Here is a 26,273-nt window from a genome sequence, read left to right on the forward strand (position 1 = left end):
TAAGCGCCTTGTTAATCTGCTTTGGGAATTTTCAGAGCTCTAATAAGAAATTATTTTGGGGGGAAGCTGCTGAAGTGATTATAAGAAAATAATTAAATATTATTTAGTCTGGCAGTGTTATAAAAATAATTAGCTTTAGTAATTTAAATTTGAAAGAATTCAAAATCCTCTTTTAAGTCTTAAGTTAAATGCCATTTATTCAATCTTTCAAACAACCCAAATGCCCATCTATGATAGACTGGATAAAGACAATGTGGCACATATACACCATGGAATACTATGCTTTAGATTCTTATTGCAAGGACTGCTGAGGAACCATTAAAATATTTTTGAGTACTATAGCTTATTGGCATAGGTTTTATTCCAGTATGTGGACAATCAAGAGTATGATCTTTTGGAAACAGCTTTCATATTTATTGTTTTTGTTGTAATAGAATTTTATCTGTTTTAATGGGACTTATTCTAAAAGGCCTGGAATATTGTGTGTGTGAGTGAAAAAATACATACACGGATTATGGGGAAAATGGTATAATTAAAATATAAATCTTTTTCATTATAGTATTCCTTTGACTCAAAAGAAAAGTGACAAAAGTATTAAAATGCTTTGATAAAGATTATTGGTCTTTATTATTGTTATTTTTCTCTTTATTATTATTTTTATTATTATTTATGATTATTATGCACTCAGCATTTCTAGGGATCAAGACCTCAAGTATGGTTTCTGTCAATATTTCCTATGTGATTCTGGCTCTGTCTTTTCACTTTTTAGAACTGATGATGATGAAACCTATTGTCGAGCAGCCACTGAGTATGCTAGAGCCTGTTCTCATGCTGGCTACCCTATTCAAGACTGGAGAGATGACTTTCCAGCATGCAGTATGTTTTTTTATTTCCCAAGTGTTGTGTACTTTCGCCAATTTTGGGTTAACCCTAAAACTCAAAACTCACTGTACTACTAAATACTAATGAATTGCAAAGATTTGTTATTGATATATCTATGAACTTGCATACTTTTTGAAACAAGTATGCATTTTTTTGCAATTAAAAGTTATTTTTTGCAAATAGTTTTTTGTAAAAAATAAAATTATAATTTTTAAAAATAAATAGAGGCTAATAAAATTGACCTAAGTTCCCCTGTTTGCCCCTTTTAGCTGATAAATGTGATGATAGCTTTGTCCATCGGGACTGTATCAGTTGTTGTCCACCAACCTGCACATTTGAGAAGCAATGTCTTGGGAGCAATCTCCATTGTCTTGATGGATGTTACTGCCCAGATGGTAAGTGCTTCATGAAGAAACCATGTGTGCACTCATGAAAACTAGTACCCAGTGATCTAAGGATCACATCTTCGTTTTTCTGTCCTCTCGCAGGACATTAGACCTATTGCAATTTTCTGTTCTTGTAGAATTTCGTCCTTGAAGTGACGAGGAGGAATGGCTACTTTTCACTAATAAAATGCTCATTACTTTTTAAAGTTCCCAGGAAATTTGGAATCTATAGTCCTGAAGTTACCCATGAGAAATCTTTTGTTCTATCAATAGTTAATGGTATTTAACAATTTATATGACTTCACTTTTTAAAAAAGGAAAGGAAGTTTGAGAGAAAGCCTTCACATTTTTCTAGCACAAGATTTAGTATTGATATAGTTTTAACATTTGAAATGAAAATAACTTAGCAAGTGAGGGAGGTAGGATTTAAAATTAGGAATGAATCTGCTATACTGGTAACTGTTTCTAAACAATGCTGAGGATTTACTCAAACCCTTTTATTTTTACAGATTAAAAAAATAGAATCACAGAGATAAGTGATTTTCCCATTATTCTCATTAACTGAGTGAGGATTACTTGGAACCAGATCTGTTTGGCCTCTGTTCATTGTTCGGTTAGTGCTACTCAAAGTATGGCAGACAAGTCCTAGTTCGAGCTGTTTGTGACCTGTCATTAACAGGATAAGGATAAGGCATTTGCCCCAGAATGTAAACTCAAGCACCAAAATAAAGTCAGTGCTTTCTCCTACAGTCTTACCATGAAAAAGGTCAGCTGAATGAAACAGTATGCTTAGTAACATGGCTGATTTAAGTTCTGGTTCAACCTCCTTTACTTGTTGGAGAGAAGTAACAAACGCATTCCCATGGTCTTGGACATTTGAGGAGCTGTACCTAGCTCTTTATGATTCTGTATGACAGTGTAAATTTTTCTCATCATGGAATGAACAGAAACTAAACTAAAAATGTACTTTCTCCCGCCTTCTCTCCCTTCCTCCCTCAAATGCAAGGAAACACTCTTTCGTTTCCTTTATTCTGTATGGTGAACCTTGAGTTTTTGATGGCAAGTCATGGGATAAGAAAATTGAAAACTACTGAAATAGATCCTTTAAGGTAGCTACTGCCTGAGAGTCAGGTTGTCAGTAATCCCACTGAAAGTAAAGAAATTTGTATTTCCAGCACCACGAGTAGGTGTTCAACAGAAGTTAGTTGAATTTTTATATTCAAGAAATACAATTTTTATTATTTCTTTTGAAATTTTGGTGTGTATTTCTTCTCAAATAGGCCTCATAATGGACAATGGGACTTGCATCTCCTTGGAAAATTGCCCGTGCAGTTTTCATGGATTAGCTTATTCGGTTGGTTCAAAAATTGAACAAGAATGTACTGAATGGTATGTGATCAGCCAATTATTTCTGGGTACTTGGCTAGTTGACAACTTTACCATGAGAGATGTTTAAAGGAACATACTCATTACTAATTAGCTTCCCCAAATTCCAACACAAAACTTGCATTTTATTTAAACTCCTTGGGGGAAGGGAAATCTGTATTTCTTTTTATGATGTAATTCTTATCACTTACCTTGGTAATTCTATTAACATCTTATATCCACATGATGAGTCTGTTGCATTTTCTTATTTGTAATCACTAATTTGCACATACTTTTAGAACTTGATGGTGCTTCTGGGCTTCTCTGTTTCATACTGTAAAACATGACTCTCCAGGTCACCAATTTTTGGTCTGTGATTAGAAACATTTAGAATTCCATATTAAATTTGCTAACTAACACTGTTAGCAGACATGAAATCCCTGCAGGACAGTCCTAAAAGGAAACAGAGGTCTAAATGTTGTCAGATGCTTTTCCCTTTAGTGTCAGTGTATATAGCTGAAATGTAATAGGATAACTAACCACGTTCTCAGGTGCTGATTCTGTTTCCATTTTACAGGTACTCTGCTTTTGTCCTCTAAAACTCATACCTTTGTCAGGGTGGAAGGTAGAACTTGTCTGACATAAGAGGAGATCTCTTCTCTCTTTTTAATATCTGTTGATCTTCATCATAGTCAGTGATTTTTAAATATGACACACAAGAGATAATAATTTAGGTGCCAGCCAGCTCAAAATTACCAGTCAATTGAACTTTTGCAGATATGTTTTTTAAGTCAGATTATTCTGAACCTATAAACATGGTATACTTTGGTACATTAATCAATACACTGATGCAAACATTAATACAGTTTCTCTATGCCAATAAATTAACATTTTTATAATTTCTTTTAGTGTGTGTGTTGGTGGAGTTTGGAATTGCACTGAGCATGACTGTCCAGGTAATCTTTTAAAATGTTTTTATAGAGAATGTTTCAAATTTCTTTAAATTGGGGAGAAAGATAGCACTGATCTTTATGAAGACATCTCATATATACCAGGGGCTATAATAATCTGTAAATGCAGTTACTCAGAGGATACATGGAAAACTGCGCAAATGATAGCGTTGAGTGGGCAACTTTGGTAAAACTTTATTAAAATAGTGTAAATATTATAAAATCTAAAAAAGTATGTAGAATAAATATCATTTTATAAACATTAAATTAAATGGGTTAATATAATTTAGTCTAGTAAGTTTGTCAAACCAGTAAATTTTAAACAAACACAGTAGGTGTTCAAAGTTTTGATGCATGATTATTTACCCTAAGTTGATCTGCTTTTAAAGTATTAACCTAATCATATCATCCTCCTCCTTCTCCTCCTCTATCTCCACCTCCTTTTCTTTATCTTTGTTTTTTTGGTAGTTCAATGCTCAGTTGTAGGTGATTCTCACTTTACAACTTTTGATGGTCAACATTATTCTTTTATTGGCATGTGCCAATACATCCTCGTGAAAGGAACTGGAAAAGATAAATTCACTATTACTTTACAGAAAGCTCCCTGTGAGCAGGTAAGAACATTTCAAAATGACCAGAGGAATATGGATTCATTGAGTTTTACTTAAACTTCATTTCAGACTAAGAATTGTAACATGAATGGATATAGCTATTTTCTTTAAAACTGAGATGACGTTGATTATTAAGATACATCATTATTCTACATATTAGAAAGAAGCATTGATGATTATTGTATGACATACCATTGGTTATATGACGCATCTTGATCTCAAAGATATTAAGCTGTGAAAACAAGTATATCTTAGACTAAATACTATATATTTAATTGCATTTTCTTTTTAAAAAAGTAGTGTTTGTATGTACAGTTTTTTGAATATTTTATGCATGATTTTACAGTGAATCTAAGTTTTTTATTGACTTCAATCTAGCTATTTTAAAGGGATTATTTTTGACAGTTTTGAACTGGTTTCATAGCATTCTAAACAGATATGATGAATTTCTTAACATATTGGAATATTTATTTATTTAGATCTTTTCTTGAAATAGTAAGCTCATCAATAATTTCTAAATAAAGAAATCCAGGTCTTTCATTCATCTCTCTAAAGCAGGTAGTCAAAATTTTGCCAAAATATTTAAGTTTCTAGTTTTATTCTAATAGAAAATAATTATTTCCAACAAAAATTCTGAACTGCTTTATTTGCTTCTTTTCCAGTTTTATTTTTTCTATGTAATATATTAGAGTCTGAATTAACTTTCTATGTAGAAGTCTAATTCTCTTGGTTCTTTGCTTTACTAACTTTTTATGTCTAATATGCCAGTTGAATGAATTTAGAGAGATACTTTACATGCCATGGAAAACATAACTATTGGTACTTTACTGAAAGACTTCAATTTAATGTTCTAAGTAAAATGTATGTATACACATGATATATTTAATGTACTATATAAAGTTATATTTTATTAGGAATGGGGCTACATAAAACGGGTTATGTATCAACCACTTTATTATATTACTTATACTCAAGCCTTTTATATATTAGAAATTCTGATTTATATGTATTCTCTTTCTTTTTTGTTCTCTCCTCTCTCTTTCTCCCCTTCTGCCATCTCACTCTCTATCTTCCTATCTCTTTCCATGACTCTATCTCTCTCCCATTCCTTTCATTGATAATTTGATTTTTATGCAGAATCTTGGCTTGGTCTGCCTTCAGTCTATAACTCTGATTCTGGAGGATGATTTTAACAAACAAGTGACCCTTGGTAGGGGAGGACAAATTCTCACTAGTCCTAACCAAGGCTTCAACCTGAATGGTAAGAAGCAATGCTACAGATAGTGATGATAATCATGTTTATGGGACCTAGTGTTTACCTCAAGTGACCTAGACTTTGGACGGGAAGAGAGACAAGCAAGCAGCCACTTACAATAAAATGTGATAAACTCAAAGACATACATAAAGACTTTGGGAGTGTAAATGAGGTGCAGCTCACTCAGCCCTGGAGAAGGGTGTACTGAAATGGTCAGGAGTGTTTTCTGAAAGAGGTTATTGTACAATGATTGTCTCATTGAGCATTTAAGGATAAGGAATTGCCGGGTTGAAGGGGATGGGGAAAATGTTTCATGTAGATCAAGGAGGTGTCAATTTTTGCAGCATATTTAGGGAGAACCAGAACTAGATTGGTATTGCTACAGCAGAGACAGGGTAAAGGAGAATGTCTGAATGTAGGTAAGGATGAGAAAGGCGTATGGAGGAGACATTTTACATTGTGGATTTCTAGGGCATGTCCTGTTCATGCCTGCATTCCAGCATAGCTGTTAACACTCTCACTCTCAAAAATGTCCTGATTTATCTTACAAATTGCTTGCTCACACTACTCAGGTATCAGGCCAGGGAAGTTGAACTTGATATGAATCAAATATGTAATTGTCATTTTTGACCATTTTTATTTACAAAGAGGGCAATCTCATGGTTCAACCGAATAAATGGTGAGTTTTTAAGGAGGTTTTTTTTTTTTTTTTTTTTTTTTTTTTTTTTTTTTTTTTTTTAATGGTAGATGACTATGACAACAGTGTAGAAGTGACTTTGAGAGTTGCTAGACAGGAAACATGGACAACAGTTAGGACGTTATAAAAGTCATGCAAGGAATGAAGAGGAGGTCATCTAAGGCAGTAATGGTAGAGATGGAGAGAAGAAAACAGATTGAAAAAACATTTAGGACAAAAGCCTGAACTTGGTAATGAATTGGATTTCAAATGTCTAAGGACTGCCTCCTTCCTTGTGAGATGCTTGCAAACTGAAAGTATGTGTTGACCTGAAAAACTATTAAAAATGGCTGCTGAGGGAGAAAAAGAGAGGAATAGAAGGGAAAAAAGGCAGCCATGGGTGGCAAAAATTGGCCCTGAAGCACAGGCAGGAACCGCTAGCCTGCCTCCCCTGCTTCCCTTGTATCCGGGGAGGAGATTCCTGGTGGTGTACCCTAGCATTTCAGAACATCGTCTGTGAATGTCAAAGCTGATTTACATATGTTCTTTTCCTGCAGGTATTGTTGAAATTCAAACTCTGTCATCCTTATTTATACTTCTAAGAACCACATTTGGTTTAAAGATTCTGTTCGCCATAGATGGGGAAAGAATTTATATTCAGCTCACTAGTGCATGGAAAAGAAGAACATTAGGTCTGTGTGGCACTTTTAATGGGAACATAAGGGATGATTTTCTGTAAGTATGATTTCTGCATAGTTAACATAACTTGATGACTGGTCATTTAAAGGATATAAATTCATTAAAAATGTTTACTTAACTAATAATAGCTTAGCTGTCATTATGCCAAGAGATTTACATAGATCATCATATTTAAAATGTATAGCAATCTCTGATTAATATGTTTATTTTATAGATAAGGAAACTAACCAAGGCCTCAAAGTGGCAAATAAATCATTCAAGATCACTTAGCTCACATGCAGTGGAGCTGGGCTTTGGATGTAGGCAGTGTGGCTCAGCTATGCTCACTGCTCCCCACTATTCTCTTTTCTACCCCTATCAACCTTAACATATTTTATTTTTGAGACATTGCTGCCTAAAAACAAACAAACAAATAAACAACAACAAAAATAACAGCTCGATATCATTATGCATTAGTGGTAGTGAATGATACTCTATAAATATTGATAATCATTTGGTAATATTAATACTTCTAAAGCAACATTTTGTTATCTTGCTAGATATTGTGATTGTTAGTGTTTCATTGGAAGAGAAGCAATAACATATATTTGTACCCCTTGTATTAACCAGATACTTTTCACCTATGTGTGAAAAGAAGCAGTTTATAATTTAGTGTAAATGCTTTGCACACTTGTTATCATGCTAAAAGCACAATGGGAGCAATTTAAGCAGTAGGCCATGGTTCTCATCCTCAGGAGCTTTGTGTTGCAGATCAGGAGAGGATAATAACCTTTAAGAAATATGTGGAATCTAAAATAGTTGAAATCACAGAAGCAAAGTATTATAGAATGGTGTTTGCCAGGGGATAAGGGTCGGGGTGGGAGTATGGGAGGATGCTGGTCAAAGGGTACAAAGTTTCAGCTAGATAGGATGCGTAAGTTTGGGAGATGTTTTGAGATCAATTAATTATATAATGACTATAATTAATGTAACGCGTACTTGAAAATTGCTAAGAGAGTAGGTGTTAAAAGTTCTCATAACAAAAAATAAGAATGTGAGGTGATGGACATGTTCATTAGCTTGATTTAACCATTTCACAATGTATACCTTGGAACATCATGTTGTACTCTGTGAATGTACATAATTTTTTTAGCTATACCTTAATTTTAAAAATAGCTAAAAAATGAATATTTAATGTTAGGCAAGGATCAATCAACTATATATATGTATCAACTATTATATATAAAAATCAGCTATATATATAAATACTGAGGTGATTCTAAAAATTAAGTGTTGGGGTTTGTGATTATGGCTCGAAGAACAATAGAGGGTTCATTTTGGGCTGGGTAGCCAGGGGACATTTCATGGAGAAACTACTCTCCAAATACTGTTTTGTTTCTTTTTTCTTAAATTTAATTTTATTTATTTTATTATTATTTTTTTATTTTACGTTAAGTTCTGAGATACATATACTGAACGTGCAGGTTTGTTACATAGATATACATGGGCCATGGTGGTTTGCTGCACCTATCAACCTGTCATCTAGGTTTTAAGCCCCGCATGCATTAGGTATGTGTCTTAATGCTCTCCCTTCCCTATTCCATACCCACTGACAGGTCCCGGTGTGTGATACTCCCCTCCCTGTGTCCATGTGTACTCATTGTTCAGCTCCCACTTATGAGTAAGAACATGTGATGATTGGTTTTCCGTTCCTGTTATAGTTTCCTGAGGATGATGGTTTCCAGCTTCATCTATGTCCCTGCAAAAGACAAGAACTCATTCCTTTTTATGGCTGCATAGTACCACATTTTTTTTATCCAGTCTATCATTGACGGGCATTTGCATTGGTTCCAAGTCTTCGCTATTGTAAATAGTGCTGCAATAAATAGATGTGCTTTTTAAAAAACACTCTTGCACATACCCTCCTTCCTGCTTGGGTTCTCTCCTGCTCCTCATCTTTCTTGTGACCTCCCATTTATTGTTCACCCCAATTCAGACATTTTTTGCCTCAAAAAGCTGATTCATATCCCACCATACAAAGTTAAATCTGACAATGTGTTATCTATGAAACTTTATTGTTTATCTGTCTCGTTTCTTGTCTTGTTTATCTGTTAGGGCTTTGAGACTAAGAGTCATGTCCTTGGTCATTGTATTCTTAGGAACTAGCATAGAACCTCACATATAGTGGACAGTTAATTGAACTGAGGTAGAATGTTTAGTGGGGCATCATGAAGATAGTTTGGATGGGCAAGGGGAACTGGCATTTAAATTTTTTTAAATTTTAATTTCTTGTATCTTGTCTCCTTGTCTTCCTGTACCTTGTTTTTTAGGTAATTTAGTTTTTTATTTATTTGTAGGTCAAAATATTGATATCTTCACCACATTTGAGAAACAGAAACTACATTAAGTGGCTTGGCTATGTTCAGAAAAGACATTATTCCCGCTTTCTCTTCTTTATTTGTCAGAATGGGTCAGCAGTCAATATTTAAGAGATGGCAGATCTGTCTGCCTCTTTCTAAGGCACCAGTCTCTGCCACGTATAAACATTTAGGTGTGATAAGAGTGCAGGATGATATTTCAGAGTCAGAGATAACTTGTGAACAGTGTTTAGCTTTCCAACTTAAGTAGTTAAAATTCTTTCTTCACAAAGGTTAATGTGAATATGCGGGCACAGTGGAATAGAAAATATTAATTACTTGAAAACGTATTTTGTATGCCTTATTATAGTAAGTCGACTATGGTGAGCTGAAAGGTTATTTTATAAAATGAAAGACAATAAATAGGTCCACATTTTAGCTCCTATTTTTAAAATTTATTGTTTTAAGGTAAACTAAATGAAATCAGAGAGCCAAGCTCCAAGTTCCACCTGGAAACCTTGACTACAAGTATCATCCTGACCTATTTTATTGTCCTTCAGAGGAGCGGAGAGAGAAGGAAGGGGAAAGAATGAGAAGATATAAACTAGCACAAACTATGCAATTACTTTGAGTCTCAGTGTTCTTAAATAAACAAAACGAGATTTTGTACTAGGGTGTTTGTTGTGGTTCTTTACCGTTATGGGCTAGTTTGATTTTGAGGAATAGGAAAAGGAAAGAAGGACGAAACGGTGGCGACAAGGAAATGGCATGTGTTGCTCCCTTTTTTTTGTCCTCTCTCAGTCACTCTGTTGAGCAACTCCAGTGAAAATAGTTCATCTATAAGGACACTAGAGAAAGCTGAGATAATGCCTACTCTTCCACTTAGCCCTAGTGGAGGAGTTAACACAGTCAGGGTTGTGGTGTGGTCAAAAACTTCCTGCGGGAGATCTAGTTTAACCTGATTCCCTAAGAAGTTTTGACAGTGTCTGGCACATTGTCCAATAGGGGTTGTCACTTAATAAATGTTGGTTGATGAAATAATACATCGGAATGGCTGCTGGGGGTGGAATTGCAGTGTTTGTCTCCTAAACGCTGTTGTAGTTTTGAGATAGATGTTTTTCATTTGGTTTGCCCACTTCATAATGGAATCTTGACATTTCAGATCTCATAATGGAAATTGAAATATTGAACTGGATATATAGACTCTTTATATTTTGAGATATTTGTCTTTACTTTGAAAAGAATTGGGTGAAATACCCACACTAACTTCCCCACGTGCACCCTAAACCACACACACACTAAAGTTTTGGTTGTGTGAGTATGTATGGTTTAGTCAGGGAAAACTGGGTTTGAATCGTGGCTTGGATACTTATCAGCTTAGTGTAATTTAATATTTCTCTGAGCTTCTGCTTTGCTTTCTCTGTAAAATGGGGAGAAAAGATATTTTTCTTATAAGATTGAGATGAAGATTAAATAAAATCATGTATGTCTACAATTTGGTACATTGTAAAATGTCAGTAATATGGAGCTTAATACCATTGTACTTTTATTAAACTGGTAGAAAATTTCAAGCTCTAAGATTTCCTTGTACATTATGAAAAATAGTATTCTCTTATTTAAATATCTGAAGGATATGAACAAATAAATGAGAGATACATGAAGGTAAGCATTATCTTTGCTTTCTAGTTCTCCATCAGGCATGATAGAAGGTACACCACAACTTCACGCAAATGCGTGGAGAGTTTCTTCTACCTGTTTTGCACCTGTTCATGTCCCAGTGGTGGACCCCTGTAACATCAATCAACAAAACAGTAAGTTTTGCATGTAAACTTCCTTTCTGCTGTAAACTTAGGGAAAAGTTCTATGTATTACTATAATTTTATAAGATTAGATGGTGAGTTTAAATTCTGATTTTCTTCATTATGGTAAAATCAATGCCATTCCTCATGTATTTTTTTTTTTTTTTGCTTAATATTATGCCTTTACATATGTCTTTTCATGTAATCTAGGTTGTTTTTTAAGAACCTGACAAAGACTTTTATTTCCTATTTTTCATTCATAAATTTTCTTATTTTAGGTGTTTAAAAATCCCTTGTTTGCAGATGTGGACTAGCATTTGGAAGTTTTCAGAGTCTTTAAATGCTAAAGAAAAGCCTCTGGGAATCCTCTGAGAATGCTGTGATAGTCCAGGGATGTTCGATGTTAGTTATTACCATCTCATTACAAGTCCCTACTCATACCATTTATTATGGCTTTATAAGCAGGAAGCCAGTGATCCAAAGAGGCTTTGGGCCATCGAGTGGGCAACAATTTGAGATGGTCATGCTCCAGAGTTCCACTTTGTAATGACAGGACAACCCACATGCTAAGAATTTTTGACTTCATTTTTTAAAATTAAGCCCCAGCAAACCATGTTAAAGTCTAGTTCACTTTGCAATAAAAAAGATATACATGTATATATTCAGATGGAAGATATACACAAGGCACACACAAATATATAATTGTGAAAAAGTTAATGTACATGCTTAAATATTCTTATAATTTTATTTTTTCCTTTAATCATCTTGGCTAGTTCACTATTCTGATGTAGTTTTAAAAAATGCATTATTCATATTGGTTGAGCATTCATAAGAAGCCAGCAGTTTATGGATTATGTGGTGGTTATTGGGTGGATTCTGTTGATTGCCATATTGTTTTTATTATTAACACGGAATTCTGGTATGCTGGAAAGAGCACTAGATACTTTTGCTCTTTGTGCTAATTTTTTTTTTTTAATCTAAGCCAGCTTTTAAACTTGAAGAAGTTTGGTAACCTCTTTGATCATTTTTCTTATCTATAATAACAGGGCTAGACTAGAGTTTTTTAGTTTCATGAATGACTACTTTTAATCTCATTCCCATTTAACAATACCTTCCTCCATTCTGTCCCCAACTTTTAACTAATCTACTCCTCCTCCTTCAGCTACTCTTGTTTGGTTTGTTTCTTTCTTGGATTCCTCCTGGATATTATAGCAACTTTAGTTTTTATTTTTTATCAACATGTTAAAGTTGAAGTAGGGTTCAATTGATAAATTCAGTTTCCCAGTGGTCATTTTTTAGTTACCTCCTTTATTATATGCTATTTTGCTCTATTTTCTACCACTTTTCTTCCCATACCCCATGTCTTTTATATATATATGAAACTGAAATATTGAACTGGATATATAGACTATTTATATTTTGAGATATTTGTCTTTACTTTGAAAAGAATCATGTGAACTACCCACACTAACTTCCCCGCATGCACCGTAAGCCATACACATGCTATATACATGCATATATATTTGATATTAGTTTTTTTTAGCTTTACTATGAACTGTGATTTTTTAAAAACAATTTCAAATAGGTAAATTCAGGAAGATCCCCAAAGAAAGGAAAATAAATAGACAAAAGTCAATAACTCTGATTTAGATTCTAAAGGATATTTTTTTTTCATGAGGATCTTCTTTAGTTATCCTTAACTTGTCAGTGGAATATACTTTGATCTATAAATTATTAGGCCTTTTTGGTGGATTACTTTGCTCTTTCAGGATCCTTGGCATTAAGAATATATATGTAAACAGTATACCCCTATAGTTTAAGTCATTTGTTTTTATATACATATACATACTGAATGCAAAAATATCATACTTGAGCAATTACCATGTTTTCTTACCAATACTAAAATATGTATACTCAACAAAATAAGTTCAGTATAATTCCTTAGTAGTGAAACAACTGATCTCCAACAGCTTATCTAGTCTGTCAAAGACAATGACAATGAAAAGATTGATTAATTTTATCTGTTAGGAAACTGATGCAAACTAGATCCGATATATCAAGAAACCACAAACCTACCCTCTTTCAGAAAGATGGAATCTGAATTGTTTTGTCAAACTTGGTTACTTCTATAAAGGATTATATACGATAAGTCATTCTCAAGGGAAAAATCAACAGATTTCAAGAAATGATTACAGAGATGTCCTCCCTTCCTCAGGTGATTTTATAGTTATATCTCATGGCCTTTAGCATATACCCCAATCCCCAATTTCTATTCATTATTCACTTATTCATGCATTTATAGATTTATTTATCCAATATTATTGAGCTCCTAATATCTGCCTGGCATGTACACTGTGCATTGTGCAGACATTGAGTTCAATGACTATGTGGCATCTGACACATTACCATCCATTTCAGAGACTCCACTGAAATGAGATCATTCCCAATTCTTCCTAGACAATTGTGTATTACACAGAGTTGCCATAACGTCCACAATCTGGAATCACTTTATTTTGTGTGGATGTCTGGAAATAAGCCTCCCAATATGCCCCAATTCTTTATAGTAGGTTTCCTAAGATGATCCTCATGCAATAGGATGGTTGAGGCCACTGCTTCTCTCAACCCTTCAGTTACTCATGCTATTCAGGTACAATACACTATTGTTTTTCCTAAAAGACTGTTGAATATGGATTAAGTGCTGTTACCAATATTATAAAAAAACAAATAAAAACCGTATAAGCTGAAATTGTTCACTCTAGTATTAAAAGTAATATGCACTACAGTATATTTCCGAGAAAGTGAAATGCTTGGATAAATCTGGAACTTGATACTTAGGGGTAAGATCTGAACTGTTAAATAAGATGCTAATGGGGCTCTTTGTCTGTTAGTTGGGTATGCAGCACACTGTGATGTCATCCACCAGGAGCTCTTTGCTCCTTGCCACATCTATATTAGCCCTGGCCTGTACTATCAGCTCTGCCGCCATGATGCATGCAAGTGTGGAAGCTCCTGCCTGTGCAATGCTCTTGCCCACTACGCCTACCTCTGCGGCCAGCATGGTATTCCCATTGATTTCAGAGCTCAGATTTCTTTCTGTGGTGAGTACAACAGCACAGATAAAGACTATCAGATAATACCTTAGAGACCTCTATGTTTGTAATGACTGCTTTTATTTTTTAAATGAAAGGTCAATATTGCATGTAAGTTGTTTGAAATATTCTCATTATGTACAAACATGAAAAGCAAATGAAATACTTAATTTCTTAAGATCAGAGATATGTTGGATAAGACCAATAACTTTTAACTAGTTTTGTATTAAACGAAAGTATTGTAACTATGCTTTGAAATATGCAACAAATAATTTAAAACATTTGAAAAATCCTTATCATGGAAATATCATATCTAAATATTGGAAAGTATGGAAAAGATTATGTAATACAGTGACGCAGTTGACTTGTACTTAAATAGATGTTATGCAACAGGCAATTATTATCAAATTGTCGGGGCTCTAATTTTCACACTATGTTGTCTGCCATTTTCATTCATGGTACATTGTTTCCTTGTGTGTTTTATAATTTTTTTTATCAGCTAATTTTTACCAGCACCCCTCCACCCCCATTAGAATCTTTTGTGACTTAGGTTTTAGGGGTACCACTCTCTCCACCTCGTCATTCCCTCAGTGGGTTTTTCCAGTTATTCCAGGGGTATCATTGGCTGGTGTTGATGTTCATTGCTCAATTTTGGCTTTCTAAGACAAAAATAATGTAAATATGAAAGTAATGTAAATTCATATACCAAATTTGTTTAGGATATCAGTCTAGGATTTTGATTTCTTAGAGGTAACTTTTTAATCGCAGACCCAGCAGTTAAGAGAAGCTTTTCTATCATCTTTCTATACTATGAGCCAATTTCTTCTAGTCTGGGGGTTGACAAATTACAACCATTGGGTCTCCCGCATTTTTGGTAATAAAAGTTATTGAAATATAGTCATGCCCATTCGTTTGTGTGTTGTCTGTGGCTGCTTCTATACTACAAGGGCAGAGGTGAGTAGCTATGACAGAGACTATATGATCTGCAAAGCTGAAAATATTTCCATTTGGCCCTTTGCAGAAAAAGGTTTCCAACTCCTGCTTTAGTCCTTCATTTTCGCTGAGGATGATGCTCTCTGAGCATCCAAGTTAAGGGTCTCCCAATTCCTTGCCTTGTAATGGGCCAGCTTTCATTTTCTATCACAGACCTCTAAGCAGGCGTGGAATGTTTCTGTGTGCCATGGGAATCTTTCTCAAGCGATACTCCTTTGTCCTTAGCTGTGGTGTGCCAGAAGGGCATGCTGTACCATCACTGCTCCTCGTTCTGCCTCCGTTCCTGCATTTCTCTCTCTTCTCTGGAGCAATGCAATGATGACTGTGCTGAAGGCTGTAATTGTCCGGAAGGCAAATTCTATGAAGACACTCTTAACTTTTGTGTACCCATGTAAGTCACAGAAACAGGTTGGCAGCATCCTGTTTTAATCCCTTTTTCTTCTTATGGGCTAAATGAGCTTTCATGGAAGTTTTTGAAAAATTATTTCTTATCATCTTTACTTAAAACAAAACAAAACAAACAAAAAAAACCCTGCACATGTTCATCAATAGCTACAAAAAGAGCTAAGGAATCTCTGATGGTTGATCTTGAAGTGTACTCCTGCTTGTTTTTACCATAGTCAAATCAATAACAAGGTTTGTGTTTCACTGTCACATGGCAAACTTTAGTAGCAGGACTTTAATATCTCAGCACTCACAGATTTCTCAATTCACACATGAAGTAAAGCCTTTTGTCTTAGACATAGTGTTAAATGATATATCAGTTATGTTTCTCTGAATTGCATTCAGTGATTTTTCTTGTGTCTAAAACAACACAGTTTGTGAGTTGTATTTTAGAAAACAAAATCTGGAGCCACACAAACTTCACGTGTAAGCGTCTTCCGCCATTTGTGTGATAGGATTGCATGCAGTCTTGTAGAATAACGCAGACCTTAGAGTGTACCTTACAGTGACCAATGGAGAGCACAGGGTCGGCTTGAATTTTAGTGGTTTTCAAAAAAAATTATATCCTATTTAATTTGTTTTTTTTTTCTTATAGATTCCACTGCCGGTGTCATTATAGAGGCAGTGTTTATCAACCTGGAGAGCTCATCCCCACACCCTCGGGCTTATGGTAGGTTTCAATGATGGGGATTGTGTTTGACAAATGATGTATGTGCTAAAATACAATTTCTTAACCCAAACTGTAAGTTGGAATAAGACTTCTATAATTAAAAAATAAAGGTAACAATGTAATCTTTAACTATGTTATGATCATATGATTGTATATATATGTACAAACACAGATATACATAATACATGCATATCGGACATTTCAAAGTGAAATAACCAAGTTTTGTACTCATAACTGCAGAAAGGAGTTATGAATTTAAGTATTTCAGAGTGAAATGAAAGTCCTTTGATCATTTTTGGTTATTAGATAGAAGTTAGGGGTGAAGTACGTGTTTAAATACTACAGTATTACTGAAATTGCTCAAAAAAAGCAATGTTGAAATAGATTTGAAAAATGTCCTGCACAGTAGTAAGTGTGCCTCCTCCCCAGGCCCATCAATACTAGAAAGATAACACTTAATCACAGGATAACACTCATTCTGGTTATAACTTTTCTGTTGAAAATCTAGGCGTGTCCATGCAGCAGTCCATACTTACATATAATTCCTAACCTCCCCTTTTTAGTTGCCCCATTGGTGCCTACAGATAATAATAGACAGTAGATAATAACAATAATAATAATACCTAACAATTACTGTGTACCTTCTTTTGTGCTGGCACCATTCTAAATGTTTAATATTTATTATTAAAATACTTACTCATCACCATAACCCTAAGAGATAGGCGATGTTGCTTTATCCTGATTTACAGGTGAGGAGAATAGGATACAGGTGGCTAAGGACCCTGACACTAAAGCTGGGAGTTAGTCCCAGGCAACCTGGCTCTGCAGTGCTTGTCTCCTGCCTGATTGCTCTGCAGCTGATTTTTGTATTCACAACAGAATATTGATTATGTTCAATTTACCTTTATCTTTATCTCCACCTATTTTCCTCTCCACATCAAGACACAATGGCAACTAGCTTTTGGATCTTTCTGTGGTAGGCAGTACTGCTAGTCACAGTTTTCCAAGGCAGAGCTCTGGGAATCATTTTCGACTCTTTCCTCCTGCTCAAAACAGCTAATCAGTAAATACTCAGCAACTTTAGATTTTACTTGATTTTACTTTCTACGCATAGTCAAAAGCCATTTCTTCCTTTCCATCGTCACTGCTTTAGCAATCAGTGTGTCTTACTCTCTCTTCCCTGGACCTTCCTCTCTGGTGTTCTTGCCTCTAGTTTTCCCCCTCTTTCGTTCTGCCGAGGTGTCATGTCTTTTTGGATTTAACATAATTAATGTATGTAAAGTTAGCAAAAACAAAGTAACCATCTCTCCTCAATGAAAAAAAAAATCAAAATTCACTTAATATAGTGACTTTGTTAGCCATTCCTTTTTAAAAGCCCTTGTCCCAGAATAAGTATTATATGGAAGACCTGGATGTGTGATCTGAGACCTGTCTGTCTCAGTTCCTCTGTGCCAAAGTGTGAGCAAATTCAATCAGAGGTGACTCACTCAGTGGTGAATCACACCTCTGAATGTCATTCTAGTGTTCAACTATGCATAGCATATTTTTCATGTGATGTGGACTGTATATGTGCGTCAGCTTCTTCATCTGGGCTTAAATATAGAACATATGATCTGGTCCAAAGCTGAAAGAAAAACTGTATTGGAGTTATTGAGAACTGATGTGTTGTTTCCTATCATGTTATCTTCTTCAGGGATTTTCAAGGTTAATTTTTCCTATATGCGGCTCTTGGCTTCTACCCTGACTTTAGAATGTAAATTGCAAGGAAGCTATGACTCCACCCTATCTTCAATGCTGCTGCTAAAATGATTCAAAGCAACCATATGACTTTTCTGCTTAAGGTCTTCAATGGCTCACCTCGTGGTAAAATCTTAGCATCTTTTAGGAGCTAACCTCTGCCTCTTTTGACATTCTCACAGCCTGTCCCTTCCTGCATTGCACTTTGCTATGTAGAATGTGGCTTTACTTCTTCATATTTATGTGTTTCCACTGAGTGTTATAGCCTTCCTACCTTAGGTGTGCCATAACATCCATCCACTCTTCAAAACTTTTCAGACTTTACTTCCTTTGATTCCCTGTTGTTGGTTGACAACAGACTTTAAAAACATTTTTTCTTTGTTTTACTTCTATCTCTTAACATATTTCTATATTGCGTGTGTCACACTGCATACATTATTTATTTGTGTATCTTCCCCTCCTACAAGACAAATTATGTTAAGGACTATGAATTTTGGTGTTCGTATCTCCCATGCCTATCCCAATGCTCCACACTTACAGGTGTTTGATAAAAAGTGTGTTGAAATAGCGCGTTCCTGAAATCGGACCTAACCCAATAGCTTGTAAAAAATTCTGTGGGAAAAATTGCATTTGTATAATGTACTCAATCAATTCTTGTACATTAGATTGTTGTTGAAATTCAGGAAAAAAACAAAACAAAACAGATTTGGTTCCATAAATTAACTATTTATTTACTTCTAGCCAGTGTTCAAATGGGACTGTGAAATGTGATGAATTAGCAACGCCCTCTGCTGGTAAGATGTTAAAAGACGTTTTCCTGAAGGAGGATGCAGCTCTGATATCGCCTCCGCTCCTGGCAGAAGTTATCAGTCACCTCTCCTTCCCAATGTGCATGGCTATAGCCTTGGGAATGTTCTTCAACATGGTGTTCCAGTGCTTCCCAACTTTTTCCACATTGAAAATTATAATTTTAGGGCAGTCTGGGTTGAACATATAAGTCAGCTCAGGGGCAGAGCAGATCAACCCAGGGATGCTGCCTAGATACTGCCGGCCGCAGGACCACCTCAGGCATCCCAAGGACTTTAGGGATATGTATCTAGGCAACTATTGTTACTGATTTGTGGGACAGAAATTGGGAAACTCTATTCTAGACCATCACTTCTCAGATTTTAGTGTGCCCATGTGGGGATCTTGTTAAAATGTAGATTCTGATTCATTAGATCAGGGGTGATACCTGAGATTCTACATTTCTATCAGTGGCCAAGATAACATTAATACTTCTGGTTCCTGGACTGCATTATGAGTAGCAAGGCTCTGGGACTAGTAGCAATAAATTTAACATGGCATGTAAAATGACATTCACTGTCATCCCTTCAGAATGTCATTTTAAATATCTTTCCTCAGATCTTATATATTAGGACCATATGTATTATTTATTTTCATCATATAAAGAGCCTCAAATTCTCAGTTACTGTGGGCAAATTCTAGGCACATAATAAAACAACACTTGCTTTCATAGATTTTAATGGGCAGGAAGAGTGTAGGCTGATAAAAGTAATTGTGAGCTATTATTGCTTTGTTATGTACTTGAATGGCCTGGTATATATTATTATTAGAGAGCTTTGAATTACATGCCCTGAATTTACTTTACAAGGGATTCAGACAAGCCTAGGGCTTCTTTACAAGATATGTTTATGGACCACACACGTTCAGTAGCTGCAGGGCCATCCTGACTCTGCCCCATTTGATTCAGAGTGACTCCGGGTCAATGAAGGGAAGCCCAGGTGGCTAGCCTTCTCACAGAGGAACCCACAGGATTTGATCCCTCTGGCCCCACTTGAGGAAATTTATTTGATCTCTAAGAGCCCAAAAGCTTTCTGGAAGAATATAGAGCCCCTGTCCTGACTATAATTATGTCTATTTCTGCACTTCTGTGGTAGAGTGAGAACTGATACAAACAATGACTCGAGGTGAAGCGAGATTTAGAATAATCATGTGTTCATTGTAGCTTTGTAAAAGCCACAATGCTTTTACATTATGCTTAAAAATTGATAACATATGCTGAAAAATTGATAATATGTGTATGAATTAATAAAAATATCCTGTTTTTTGACTTCACAAAATTATATTCTAGTTAGTTACTGTCTTATGGAAGGCAGCTAACATTCTCAAACTCAAAATAGGGTTAGAATAAACCTATTTTGTGACTAAAGGGAATCTGGCTAGGGGATATTTTCAAGTTCCTTAAAAATCACGGAGTAAGAACATCATCTATTAATAATTGGTAAAATATTGTATGGTGAATTTTGTTTTGATGATGAGTGCGTGCCAATATGATTATTTATCTATGGAGCAGATACAAGTTAAGAACATTTTGTCTATGCTTACATCTGAAGTTCACATCTGCCCAGAGGGAAAAGAGTATTTTGACTGCAGATTTCCTGACCCTGAATTACCAGCTGGTGGTGTTAATTGTGAGACTACATGTGCAAACCTAGCCATGAACTTCACCTGCGCCCCGTCCTCACCTTGTATAAGTGGCTGTGTTTGTGCTCCAGGGTAAGCCTCTTCTTCATAATACAGAACATTCAGGATTGGCCTGAAAGCACAAGATCTCCTGAAAACATTCTTTACAGAAATAGCCAGAATTGTTGTTCTGACTAGTGGTTAACTGGGTTGGTAGCTAGAAGACTATTGTAATTATTTTGCTTGGCTCATGTGATATTGTGAAATATTATTAATAGAATACACTGAATTGAGGAGAAAACTCATATCTGGATGAAGCTGGAATTTCTCCCCGATGAAACTGCAATTTTGAGAAAGTGACACAATTAATCACTCTTCATTCAAAACACTCTTCAAGTGCATTTATAAATATTCTGTTGTGCAGTTACTGGTGTTGATGTGAAGTTGTAATAGCGATGCCAACTGTTTTATCTTAAAGAAAATAGTGTATTGAGGCTACAAAGGGCAGTGGGTAACAGTGGGAACTCTGGCTTCAGACACACCACTGCTCAAATCCCAGCTCTGACACTGTTAGTGGAGGGATTTTTCTGCAAGTTCCTTTTAAGCCTCAGTTAGGCATTGTGATATGTGGAGTGTGTGTGTGTATGTGTGTGTTTAATAAATATGAGCCACTATTTTGTGGCAGCATATCTTAATCTTATCTTCATAAATATTCTTCCATCGCAGAAATGCTTAGTATGCGTGAAAGACAAACACAGAATGTGGTGGCTATTGGCTTCCTCACAGGGACACATATAATCTGGCCTCCCTGGCCCTCCCTCTTCTGGTGATGAAATAGAGGCGGTGCAGAGGGAGTGCCATCTAAGGCAAACAGGTCACTCATTCTTCCTCAATGAACATGTTCACACAAAGGGATTCCTGGGATCAGCTCATATAAACCAGGAGCAAAGAAGAGCAAGGTCTTGTGGTTTGTTTCCCAGGAGAATTGCATTTGTCTAAATGGCCCGCATCTGGAAGAGTTTGAGGAGCCAAGTAACTTGGGACTGGCATTAATCTCTTTAGAAAGAAAGGACATAGCAGGCAGAGAAAAGAAGGTCACAAAAGAACAAGTGCCCATGGCTGGGAGAATAAAGACAGGTAGAAATTAGGCCAAAGAGCAGATAAGCAAGGAAGACATTTTAGTAAAAATGAGAAGGGAAATAAAACCTTTATTATGGTAGAATAATTAAAACCCACAACATTGCTTGATTTAGTTGATTTGATTGTGACTCTTAGGAATGCATGACTAATTAAAGCCATATCCTAATTTTGTTTTATATGCTGTGCTTAAGCTATTATCTTTTAAAATGTATTTACTGTCACCTTTGACGTTTAGTTGGACAATGATTTATTTACTGGCTAAATCTCATTATAAAAAGTTAAGGAGATTTCCTCCTACCTTCTCTGATTGTATTGAAATAAATGTGGTTAGAATTGACTTAGAGGCCTCTGATAGATTTGGAAATATTTCGTTAAGATAGCTTTCTCTTACAACGTTGTTTTTGGTAATGTGATTTGCCATGTCTTCTGTGTGACCTTGTCTAGCTCATTTTGGCACAACAGTCCAGTGTGACTTATTTCATGTGGCTCCTAACAGTGCCAGCAGTTTAGTGACTATAAAAGGACCACATAACCCTAATTGAGAAATCACTATGGATTGAAGAAATGGAAAGTAGTATAGAGGAAAAGTCAGATAGAAACAGCTTCTATGCTGGCCCTCCTTATAAGCTGAAGCACCTTACAGCAAGTTACTTAACCACTTGAAATCTCAAGTTTCTCTTTTTAAAATGGATATAACAATATATTTACTTGTTGGATGACTGAGTATGTGCTGCACATCAGTTATATAGTAAGTGCTCAGGAAATGTTTATTTCCGATCCCACTGCCCAAACCTGCTTAAAGCAGATACAAGCATACCTTTGTTTCGTTGTGTTTTGCTTTATTGCACTTCACAGGTGTTACATTTTTTACAAATTGAAGGTTTGTGGCTATCTTGCTTCAAGCAAGTCTGTTGGTGCCATTTTCCAATAGCATGTGCTTACTTGGTGTCTCTGTGTCGCATTTTGGTGATTTTTGCAGTATTTCAGAACTTTTTCATTATCATTATATCTGTTATGGTAATTCGTAAACAGTGAACTTTGATTATCATGTAATCATTTCAGGGTGCCGCAAACGGTGTCCATATAAGATGGAAAAATTAACTGATGAATGTTATGTGTGTTTCAATTGCTCCATGTTTAGGCCCTTCCACCATCTCTTTCCCTCTTCTCAGGTCTCTCTATTCCCTGAGACACAATACTGAAAGTAGGCTGGTTAATAACTCTATAATAGTCACCAAAAGTTCAAGGGAAAGGAAGAGTCACACATATGTCACCTTAAATCAAAAGCTAGAAATGATTAGATTTAGTGAGGAAGGTATATTGAAAGCTGAGATAGGCTACAAGCTAGTTCTTTTGCAACAGCCAAATTGTGAATGCAAAGGAAAAGTTCGCGAAAGAAATGAAAAGTGCTGCTGCTCCAGTGAACCCACACACGGTAAGAAAGCAAAGCAGCTAGCTGATATGAAGAAAGTTTTAGTAGTCTGGATAGATCGAATCAGCTGCAACGTTCCCTTCTGCAAAGGCTTAATCCAAAACAAGGCTTTAACTCTTTTCAATTCTCTAATGGTTGAGAGAGATGACAAAGCTGCAGAAGAAAAGTTTGAAGTCAGCAGAGGTTGGCTCATGGAGTTTAAGAAAAGAAACTATCTCCATAACATAGAAGTGCAAGTGCTGATGGAGAAGCTGCAGCAAGTTATCCAGAAGATGTAACTAAGATAATTGATGAAGGTGACTACACTAAACAATAGATTTCCAATGTATATGAAACAGATTTATATAGGAGTAAAGTGCCATCTAGGACTTTCACAGCTAGAGAGAAGGCAATGCTTGGCTTCAAAGCTTCCACGGACAGGCTGACTCTCTTGTTAGGGGCTAGGGCAGCTGGTGACTTTAAGTTGAAGCCAATGCTCATTTACCATTCAAAAAATCCTAGGGCCCTTAAGAATTATGCTAAGTCTACCCTACCTATGCTCTTGTAAATGGGAAAACAAAGCCTGGATGGCAGCACGTCTATTTACAGCATGGTTTACTGAATATTTTGAACCCACTGTTGAGACCTGATGCCTAGAAAAAAGATTCCTTTTAAAATATTACTGCTTATTGTCAGCGCACCTGGTACCTGGGAGCTCCAGTGGAGATACAGAATGATATATTAATGTTGTTTCTATGCTTGCTAACACATTTATTCTGCAGCCATTGATTAAGTAGTAATTTCAACTTTAAAGTCTTATTATTTAGGAAATACATTTCACGGGGCTATACCTGCCATAGATAGTGATTTCTCTGATGGATCTGGGAAAAGAAAATTGAAAATATTTTAGAGAGTATTCGCTATTTGAAATACCATTAAGAACATTAGTGATTCATGCGCAGAGGTCAAAATATCAACATGAACAGGAGTTTGAAAAAAGTTTATTCCAACCCTCATGGATGACTTTGAGGGTTTTAAGACGTCAGTGGAGGAAGTAACTACAGATGCGAAGGAAATAGCAAGAGAACTAGAATTAGAAGTGAAGCCTGAAGATATCACTGATTTGCTTCAATCTCATGATAAAACTTGAATGGATGAGGAGTTACTTCTTATAGATGAACAAAAAAAGTGGTTTCTTTATTTTTATTATTATAAGTCCTAGGGTACATGTGTACAACGTGCAGGTTTGATACATATGTATACATGTGCTATGTTGGTGTGCTGCACCCATTAACTTATCATTTACATTAGGTATATCTCCTAATGCTATCCCTCCCGCCTCCCCCCACCCCATGACAGGCCCTGGTGTGTGATGTTCCCCTTCCTGTGTCCAAGTGTTCTCATTGTTCAATTCCCACCTATGAGTGAGAACATGCAGTGTTTGGTTTTTTGTCCCTGCAATAGTTTGCTGTGAATTATGGTTTCCAGCTTCATCCACGTCCCTACAAAGGACATGAACTCATCCTTTTTATGGCTGCATAGTATTCCCTGGTGTATATGTGCCACATTTTCTTAATTCAGTCTATCATTGATGGACATTTGGGTTGGTTCCAAGTCTTTGCTATTGTGAATAGTGCTGCAATAAACCTACGTGTGCATGTGTCTTTATAGCAGCATGATTTATAATCCTTTGGGTATATACCCAGTAATGGGATGGTTGGGTCAAATGGTATTTCTAGTTCTAGATCCTTGAGGAATTGCCACACTGTCTTCCACAATGGTTAAACCAGTTTACAGTCCCACCAACAGTGTAAAAGTGTTCCTATTTCTCCACATCCTCTCCAGCACCTGCTGTTTCCTGACTTTTTAATGATCACTGTTCTAACTGATGTGAGATGGTGTCTCATTGTGATTTTGATTTGCATTTCTTTGATGGCCAGTGATGATGAGCATTTTTTCATGTGTCTGTTGGCTGCATAAATGTGTTCTTTTGAGAAGTGTCTTTTCATATCCTTTGCCCATTTTTGATGGGATTGTTTGTTTTTTTCTTGTAAATTTGTTTGAGTTCTTTGTAGGTTCTGGATATTAGCCCTTTGTCAGATGAGTAGATTGCAAAAATTTTCTCCCATTCTGTAGGTTGCCTGTTCACTCTGATGGTAGTTTCTTTTACTGTGCAGAAACTCTTTAGTTTAATGAGATCCCATTTGTCAATTTTGGCTTTTGTTGTCACTGCTTTTGGTGTTTTAGACATGAAGTCCTTACCCATGCCTGTGTCCTGAATGGTATTGCCTAGGTTTTCTTCTAGGGTTTTTATGGTTTTTAGGTCTAACATGTAAGTGTTCAATCCATCTTTAATTAATTTTTGTACAAGGTGTAAGGAAGAGATCTAGTTTCAGCTTTCTACATATGGCTAGCCAATTTGGCCTGCAGCATTTATTAAATAGGGAATCCTTTCCCCATTTCTTGTTTTTGTCAGGTTTGTCAAAGATGAGATGGTTTTAGATGTGTGGTATTATTTCTGAGGGCTCTGTTCTGTTCGATTGGTCTATATCTCTGTTTTGGTACCAGTACCATGCTGTTTTGGTTACTGTAGCCTTGTAGTATAGTATATATGTATATAAGTCAGGTAGCGTGATGCCTCCAGCTTTGTTCTTTTGGCTTAGGATTGTCTTGGCAATGTGGGTTCTTTTTTGGTTCCGTATGATCTTTAAAGTAAGTTTTTCCAATTCTGTGAAAAAAGTAATTGGTAGCTTGATGGGGATGGCATTGAATCTATAAATTACCTTGGGCAGTATGGCCATTTTCACAATATTGATTCTTCCTATCCATGAGCATGGAATGTTCTTCCATGTGTTTGTGTCCTCTTTTATTTTGTTGAGCAGTGGTTTGTAGTCCTCCTTGAAGAGGTCCTTTACATCCCTTGTAAGTTGGATTCCTAGGTATTTGATTCTCTTTGAAGCAATTGTGAATGGGATTTCACTCATGATTTGGCTTTCTGTTTGTCTGTTATTGGCATATAAGAATGCTTGTGATTTTTGCACATTGATTTTGTATCCTGAGACTTTGCTGAAGTTGCTTATCAGCTTGAGATTTTGGGCTGAGACAATGGGGTTTTCTAAATATACAATCATGTCATCTGCGAACAGGGACAATTTGACTTCCTCTTTTCCTAATTGAATACCCTTTATTTCTTTCTCCTGCCTGATTGTCCTGGCCAGAACTTCCAACACTATGTTGAATAGGAGTGGTAAGAGAGGGCATCCCTGTCTTGTGCCAGTTTTCAAAGGGAATGCTTCCAGTTTTTGCCCATTAAGTATGATATTGGCTGTGGGTTTGTCATAAATAGCTCTTATTATTTTGAGAT

The 26,273-nt window shown here is 35.9% G+C and overlaps 1 protein-coding gene across 1 annotated transcript in view; it reads left to right on the forward strand.

The window, feature by feature from the left end:
- The window catches only part of OTOGL (otogelin like), a 165,044-nt gene that overhangs the window by 35,032 nt on the left and 103,739 nt on the right, over nt 1-26,273 (forward strand). Inside the window, exons 11-23 of the mRNA XM_050749267.1 lie at nt 770-876; nt 1,152-1,277; nt 2,549-2,657; nt 3,543-3,589; nt 4,052-4,197; nt 5,332-5,455; nt 6,683-6,860; nt 10,847-10,971; nt 13,848-14,057; nt 15,267-15,432; nt 16,081-16,155; nt 18,634-18,686; nt 20,289-20,451. Coding sequence (XP_050605224.1) covers nt 770-876; nt 1,152-1,277; nt 2,549-2,657; nt 3,543-3,589; nt 4,052-4,197; nt 5,332-5,455; nt 6,683-6,860; nt 10,847-10,971; nt 13,848-14,057; nt 15,267-15,432; nt 16,081-16,155; nt 18,634-18,686; nt 20,289-20,451 — 1,629 coding nt within the window. The remainder of the gene's footprint in view (nt 1-769; nt 877-1,151; nt 1,278-2,548; nt 2,658-3,542; nt 3,590-4,051; nt 4,198-5,331; nt 5,456-6,682; nt 6,861-10,846; nt 10,972-13,847; nt 14,058-15,266; nt 15,433-16,080; nt 16,156-18,633; nt 18,687-20,288; nt 20,452-26,273) is intronic.

The sequence above is a fragment of the Macaca thibetana genome, chromosome 11 (assembly GCF_024542745.1).
Source record: "Macaca thibetana thibetana isolate TM-01 chromosome 11, ASM2454274v1, whole genome shotgun sequence".
Taxonomy (NCBI): domain Eukaryota; kingdom Metazoa; phylum Chordata; class Mammalia; order Primates; family Cercopithecidae; genus Macaca; species Macaca thibetana.